The sequence below is a fragment of the Oncorhynchus kisutch genome, linkage group LG15 (genome assembly GCF_002021735.2).
Source record: "Oncorhynchus kisutch isolate 150728-3 linkage group LG15, Okis_V2, whole genome shotgun sequence".
Classification (NCBI taxonomy): Eukaryota; Metazoa; Chordata; class Actinopteri; order Salmoniformes; family Salmonidae; genus Oncorhynchus; species Oncorhynchus kisutch.
This window is the reverse complement of record NC_034188.2, coordinates 24,518,847-24,527,137: the sequence shown is the minus strand read 5'-3', so window position 1 is coordinate 24,527,137 and position 8,291 is coordinate 24,518,847. Positions and strand designations below refer to the sequence as shown.

The 8,291-nt window shown below is 46.4% G+C and overlaps 1 protein-coding gene across 1 annotated transcript; it reads left to right on the top strand.

Annotated features, from left to right (window-relative positions):
* The first annotated feature begins 2,593 nt into the window (after positions 1-2,593).
* Positions 2,594-7,907, top strand: LOC109880665 (early growth response protein 1-like). The gene is made up of 2 exons (XM_020472851.2): positions 2,594-3,341; positions 4,225-7,907. Exons 1-2 carry the CDS (start codon positions 3,131-3,133, stop codon positions 5,529-5,531), a joined length of 1,518 nt encoding a protein of 505 aa, XP_020328440.1. The 5' UTR covers positions 2,594-3,130; the 3' UTR covers positions 5,532-7,907.
* The last annotated feature ends 384 nt before the right edge of the window (positions 7,908-8,291 follow it).

Genomic DNA, 8,291 nt, shown 5'->3' with positions numbered 1-8,291 from the left:
ATCTGGATAGGTGTTATCAGGACCACCTCCATGTACCAACCTCCCTGGAGACAATCTGGATAGTAGTTATCAGGACCACCTCCATGTACCAGCCTCCCTGGAGATAAGCCCAAGATCAACCTGGATAGTATATTATGTTCACCACCTGTGGATGGAAGGGAGAATGCATTGGAAGTTGAACAGATTCCTAGACGTACTGATAAAATAAATCATGGAGCAGAACCAATTTGAGCAGTTGATTCACTATTTACGAACTCCACATGTAATATTCTTATGTAACATTAGTTATATCTACCTGGAGTGGTGCCGTCTTCAAACGTGTTGAAGTCTCACCCATGCACTGCACGTATCTCCCCTTTGCCTACACTATACACACAATGAGTTTCCCTGCATAGCTCCAGTCAGCATCGGGCTGGTGGAAACAAATGGATTTCCTGTCAGAGCCATCGAGGAGTCCCTGTTCCCTGGCCTGCTGTATGGTTGGAACAGCCAGGGAACATCAGTAGCCCGCAGGCTCCTGGCAGTGTTTAGAAGCGCTTTGTTAATGCGGCCTATTAGCTCTGTGAGTGGCAGAGAGATTCCCTGAGTATGGAGCCGGGGAGGCCGGGTACACCCCGCAATTAGACAGACAGGATAGCCCCGGCCCAGCGCTTCGTCAGCATCCGTGGGCGTATGCCATCATTCATCAATGACAACAAGGTAGATAGAGAGAGCATCTTCCTAATGTTAAGGAATAGCATGGAGTTGCAGATAATGAGTGATGCGTAATTTAGCCGTCTATAGACAACCTTGTCAACACTCGATTTGACATATACAGACACACATACACACATACACACAGACATATACATATACAAATACGCATACACAGACACATATATATACACATACATATACACACATATATATATATATATACATACATACACACACACACACACACACACACACACACACACACACACACACACACACACACACACACACACACACACACACACACACACACACGCACACACACACACACACACACACACACACACACACACACACACACACACACACACACACACACATAAGCCATGCTTGGTATGGACACTTAATTGTTCATTGCTTGAAAATGGTTTGTGTTATTTAATGAACTGTCCTGCTGGTCAAAGTAATCTCCATACCAAGCATGGCTTAATAACATACTGATAACTACTCTCAAGGTCTTGAACTAATTCAATGGCAGCCAGGCAAGCAGACAGAACACAACGCATTTAATACAATTCCCCCCAAAATTGAAAAAAACCTAGGCTATATTCACATATTTCCTAACCATGACCCAATCTTTAAATATGAATTTTGACAGCAAAGATTTTTTAATTTTTTAATAATAATTGTATAGGTCATTTGATTTTAGGTTTACTGACACGCGACACTGGCATCGTTGCACAGGATTTCCCACGGTCATCCTGGAGGAATCAGCTGTCTGGCCTTTCTTTCTCTATTCCTCTCAACTGTCAAATGCTGATGTCTAACTAAGGCATTCGTTGATGCGGTAGATGATTGTGTTTGCAATGAAATGCTTCAACAATTTTTATTTTTCCACATCATGACCGTCTCTGTGAGCCTTTTTGTGCGTAAACGGGATGGCTAGGCTGGCCACGTAATTGGGATGGCTAGGCTGGCCACGTAAACGGGTTGGCTAGGCTGGCCACGTAAACGGGATGGCTAGGCTGGCCACGTAATTGGGATGGCTAGGCTGGCCACGTAACCGGGATGGCTAGGCTGGCCATGAAAATATGCATGAATGCGGTGAATGTATAAAACTGATGCCCCGTCTTAAAATGCAAGGTTGATAACATCATTAGCTATAATTTTTTTATGAATATACTTTATGAGGCTGTTTTTGTGCTCTCATGTGTTGATGCAAACTGCAAATGCATTAACACTACACACCTGAGACCCATAAACGAGTTGCTATTTTCATTGCATTTCCATTTAGAGCATTTAAAAGCTGAAATGTCTCGGCTTCTATCTAAAATGAAGGCTACAGTGTTTTCGTTGCTGGTTTGGGTGAGGCTGCGTTATGGAGAGAGGACGGGGCTGACATTACTTATTGTACGGAGCAGAGCGCTACGCTTGAGCTGCTCTCCAACCTCTCTCGTTTCACTGCTGCCAAGCACCGATCAGCGCTACCTCAGGAAGCTCCAAATAAGGGCAAGGAAATGGAAACCCACCGGAATAGGTCCTTGTGTAGTTACTACCTTACATGGCATGGCGGAGCAGGGTTTTCCGGAAAGCGCGCAGCCTACTGCACAGATGGGAAATCCGAATCTAAACTACGGGCCATTGGGGAGAGAGCAAGAATTATGCCTCGTTCTCTAGTAGGGATTCTCATATGAAGATGCATCGATTCAGGGCTGAGGAAGAGCTGGTGTCTTCCTGCGATTTATTGCACTGGCTCAATATAAAGTCTCTCCTCTCCGCTTTTCCCCCAGGCTAATGTCATGTGTCCTCCGCTGCAGTGCCTAAATATGGGCTTCCTCTACTCCATATATGGACATCTACGTCACGGTGAGAGGGTATATAAAGGAGTCGGAATTCTCTGCGCAGGAAAGAGAGCCCTCAGTGCCCAGAACATTTAACGTAAGAGCAGGATAGACATACTCACACACATACTGCGCTATCTCCCTATCCGAAAGCATTTGACAGAGAAAGTAGGAGTGAATTCAAAACAACAACAACAACAACAACAACAACACATTATCCAAAAGGGCAGCACCCTAGTTGGATTCAACCAGTGAAAAAACCCAACATATATTAATGATTATTATTATCATCTGTTTTAGGGAATGAGTAAAAGGGACACATCTGATCTGAACAATATTTTCTGATAGAAAATTTTAAAAAAAGTGGATTTTACTCGTCTTGGACAAAAGGAAGAAAAATAGAAGAAGACTTTTGAAGAACCAGAAGAAAGAGTGAAAGAAACAGAAGAGAAGATATCCTCATCCTCAGCAGCAGTAGCAGTCTGACCCTGCTCTCTGAGGTGGACTGGTGATTCCACTCTGCCCAGCCTCGCTGCACTCATTTTCAGCCTCCAGCACAGCCTCAGGCCCCTACAGGTCCACTTCTCTGGAGGATGGCTGCAGCCAAGACAGAGATGCTCCTTCCAGCCCTGCAGATTTCAGACCCCCTCAGCTTCCCCCATTCTCCCATGGATAACTACCCCAAGCTGGAGGAGATGATGATGCTGAGCTCCGCTGGGACCCCCTTCCTCTCTGCATCAGCGCCCGAGGGAGCAGGCTTCGGATCGGGGGAGCAAGGAGAGCAATATGACCACCTTGCTGGAGGTAAGATTATCTCCTTGTTATATTGCTGGGTGGAATTGCTTTACTGTAATGTATGATAGACAGCTGCTGCTTTGCTGTGTGCAGTAGCAGAATGCATGGCATGAAACAGTTGTTGCAGAACTTAAATAATTATTTATGTTCACCTGGCAATTATTAATTCAATTTCAACTTAGAGAGAAGACTCTAAATATGATGAATATGTTCTTTGAATGAGATATGTCTAATTTTCATGATGGTTTGATATGAACTTTTTTCAAATTAAGAAATTCATTGTCATAAAGAAGTTCAATTTATGATGATTGGAAATACAAAACTCAGAAATGTAGAATTGTATAAATTAAATTGTAGCTCTTCATCACTATTGAATGGTATTTGGACTTGAGCGTGGCTCACTCATTGCATACCTTTTAGAAAGTCTAGAACTCAATTTTAATTGCATTCTTAAAACCAGCTGAACTGCCGTTTCAGTAATCAATTGGCCTTGTTGCTGACTTCAAGAGCTTGGTGTGTGTGTGTGCCTGCATGCATGCATGTGTGTGCTTGTGCGAATGCGTAAGAGAAATATTTATATATTTAAATGCATGCATGCAGATGACTTGGCCTGACTTGCACGACAGCACTCAGCTATCTTTTGGTTAGTGGAGGAAATGGCTGGTGTGGGAGTTTAGGAGTGGGAAGGAGCTGGGGTTGCTGGGAGGCAGGGAGGTTCTTCTGCTCTGCGTAGGAACCTGCTGCTGTTAGAGAGGAAAGGGGCAACCCTGCCCACCTCTCTGGCAGGATTCCCCTCTGCCTCCCTCCCTCCCGAGTCCCATCCTCCTCCTCTCTCTCTCTCTCCCGCAAGCATATTGACAGGTTGATTAATGTCCCCTCTCTCTCCCTGCAGATACGTTACCTGATATCTCCATGAACTGTGAGAAGTCGATGGGCGAGCAGAGCTACTCTACCCAGCGGCTGCCTCCCATCTCCTACACTGGCCGCTTCACCCTGGAGCCAGCCACCAACTGCAGCAACAGCCTGTGGGCCGAGCCCCTGTTCAGCCTGGTCAGCGGGCTGGTGGGGATCAACACCCCTTCCACCTCTGCCCCGCCCTCCTCCGTCTCTCAGACTGGCACCTCTTCCTCGTCCCCGTCCTCTATCTCTTCCGTCACCATTTCCTCTCAGAGCTGCAGTCTGAGCTGCTCTGTCCACCACAGTGAGAATATCCCCATCTACTCAGCTGCTCCTACGTACTCCAGCACCAGCTCTGACATCTTCTCTGACCAGGGCCAGGGCTTCCCTCTACCCGCGGGGGGGTCGCTCCAGTACCCCCCGCCAACCTACTCCAATGGAAAGACGTGTGGCTCCAGCTTTCCTGTGCCCATGATCCCTGACTACCTATTCCCCCAGCAGCAGGGGGAGATAAGCCTGCTACAGGATCAGAAGCCCTTCCAGAATGGGTCTGGCCAGCCCTCCCTCACTCCCCTGTCCACCATCAAAGCCTTTGCCACCCAGACGGGCTCCCAGGACTTGAAGAGTGTCTACCAGTCCCAGCTGATCAAGCCGAGCCGCATGCGCAAGTACCCCAACCGTCCCAGCAAGACACCGCCCCATGAGAGGCCTTATGCCTGCCCTGTGGAAACGTGCGACCGCCGTTTCTCCCGCTCCGATGAGCTGACGCGCCACATCCGCATCCACACGGGCCAGAAGCCCTTCCAATGCCGGATCTGCATGCGCAACTTCAGCCGCAGCGACCACCTGACCACGCACATTCGCACGCACACTGGCGAGAAGCCCTTCCCCTGCGAGATCTGTGGGCGCAAGTTCGCCCGCAGCGATGAGAGGAAGAGGCACACCAAGATCCACCTGAGGCAAAAGGACAAAAAGGCGGAGAAGGGCAGGGTGGCCGGGGCGGTGGCAGAGGCACCAGTATCAGCCCCCTCCTCAGTCTCCTCTTACCCCTCTCCAGTCACATCCTGCTACTCCTCTCCAGTCCACACCTCGTACCCCTCTCCCTCAATCGCCACCTCGTACCCCTCTCCCTCCATCGCCACGACCTACCCCTCTGTCTCCATGTCCATGTCTAGTAGTTTTCAGTCCTCCATGGTCTCCTCCTTCCCCTCCTCCGTAGCCTCCATCTACTCCTCTCCGGTCCCCACCCCGCTATCAGACATGCATTCCACACTCTCCCCAAGGACAATCGAGATCTGCTAAACAAGAGAAAATATACTTTTTATTCTTTCCTCCTCCTCCCCACCACACAGTACAGTCTCTTTGAGGGGAGAAATCAGCATCAAAAGACATATTCCCCTTCTGAAAAGCACTTCTCTGCCTGCTCCCTCTGCAAGCTCTGTTCAGTGCTCAATCCTCAGATTCACCCGAAGAAGAGATTAAAACACAGGTCAAGGACCGGGCAAAGACAATATAGAATAGGAGAAAGGAGTTTCTCCTCTCAGTTGGTAAAGCAAATGCAGGGCTTAAAACGAGGCATATGAGACTTTCTCGAGCCATAGTTGAAACAGGTAAAGACCGGTTGGTCGTTCTTATGAGTGAAAACATAGAGACAGACAGACAAACTGAACATCCAGTCGTCCTGTAACTAAGGCACTAAGAGACAGACAAACTGAACATCCAGTCGAGCTGTAACTAAGGCACCAAGAGACAGACAGACGGACAGAACATCCAGTCGAGCTGTAACTAAGGCACTAAGAGACAGACAGACGGACAGAACATCCAGTCGAGCTGTAACTAAGGCACTAAGAGACAGACAGACGGACAGAACATCCAGTCGAGCTGTAACTAAGGCACTAAGAGACAGACAGACGGACAGAACATCCAGTCGAGCTGTAACTAAGGCACTAAGAGACAGACAGACGGACAGAACATCCAGTCGAGCTGTAACTAAGGCACTAAGAGACAGACAGACGGACAGAACATCCAGTCGAGCTGTAACTAAGGCACTAAGAGACAGACAGACGGACAGAACATCCAGTCGAGCTGTAACTAAGGCACTAAGAGACAGACAGACGGACAGAACATCCAGTCGAGCTGTAACTAAGGCACTAAGAGACAGACAGACGGACAGAACATCCAGTCGAGCTGTAACTAAGGCACTAAGAGACAGACAGACGGACAGAACATCCAGTCGAGCTGTAACTAAGGCACTAAGAGACAGACAGACGGACAGAACATCCAGTCGAGCTGTAACTAAGGCACTAAGAGACAGACAGACGGACAGAACATCCAGTCGAGCTGTAACTAAGGCACTAAGAGACAGACAGACGGACAGAACATCCAGTCGAGCTGTAACTAAGGCACTAAGAGACAGACAGACGGACAGAACATCCAGTCGAGCTGTAACTAAGGCACTAAGAGACAGACAGACGGACAGAACATCCAGTCGAGCTGTAACTAAGGCACTAAGAGACAGACAGACGGACAGAACATCCAGTCGAGCTGTAACTAAGGCACTAAGAGACAGACAGACGGACAGAACATCCAGTCGAGCTGTAACTAAGGCACTAAGAGACAGACAGACGGACAGAACATCCAGTCGAGCTGTAACTAAGGCACTAAGAGACAGACAGACGGACAGAACATCCAGTCGAGCTGTAACTAAGGCACTAAGAGACAGACAGACGGACAGAACATCCAGTCGAGCTGTAACTAAGGCACTAAGAGACAGACAGACGGACAGAACATCCAGTCGAGCTGTAACTAAGGCACTAAGAGACGTTTTATGTATATTGTACTTGTGCCATGTTTTGTAATTTTTTTCTATTATTTGGTACCATTGATGTGAAAAACATATTTGCATAATTGCATTGTATTATTTGAAGTGAGCAGGGCCATATTTTGAATTCTAATACTTTCTCTGTAGTGATGACGATGATGTGATACGTTTTTGACTTTGTTTGATGACGAAATAATTATGCACTTAAGTATTCCAGCATGTGTTAAGAGTGATGTTAGTTTCAATTGTTTTGTAAATATCATCCACTGGTACTATCTTTCTCTTGCTCACATCATGTGACATATCAGTCTGTTATGTGGACAAAAAAAACTTTACGTAAAAAAAAAAATCCCAAAACCAAACCACCGTTCCTGTTTCTGGTGCCATTTTGTGACGCCTTGCTGATGCTTTGACACGTCTGCGTGCAAGAGAAGATGCGTTGTGTCTCGCCTTAAGGGTTGAAGGGGTCGTTTTGTTACAGAATGTAAGTCGTGCTCAGACTCTGAAGAAGTACAGAAAGGGGCGTGATGACACGAGGACACTGCTTCATTTCTTTAGCACGGAAGCAAAAGAGAGAAATTATAAACTATATTTTTGTAACTACAAGTGTAAATATCCACGACTTCAAGTTGGAATGTTGTACTTACCTACTGAGTAGGCATGGGATTCTTTTGTATGTTATATACATGCGGTTCATTATTTTATGGTTTATCCTTATTTTGTATTTGTGTTTGTTAAACCAAGTGACTGTTTCTGGCTTCTCAACACATTGAATGCGCTTAACTGCCAATGGGATATTTGGTGTACAAGATATCCTCCCAGAAATGAAATATGAATAAAATATAAATATATGTATAGAATTTCATTCCATATCTTATCACTGACTGGTTTCAAATATTTCCATTGGTACTTAACAAAAATCATATTGCAGCATCTCATTGCATTTCATAGCTGATCCTACATCCTCACCCATCCCTGCTTTAGCCTATAACCTTTACATGCACATCATATGTCATAATCCTGTATGTCAATTGCATGCTCTACGAGTGGATTTCCCCACAGTTCCCACATCATAGAGACCTTTAATTGAAGAGAACCTACCCAGCATGGTCACTATATTTATCATTGTTCTTCTGTTAAACCTTCATATCATTGACAATGCCAATGCACGACTCCCGTGCCTATTTAGGCTGTATGAAGATGGGGACTTGCTGTAGGATTTCATGGTGCTTTGATAAATG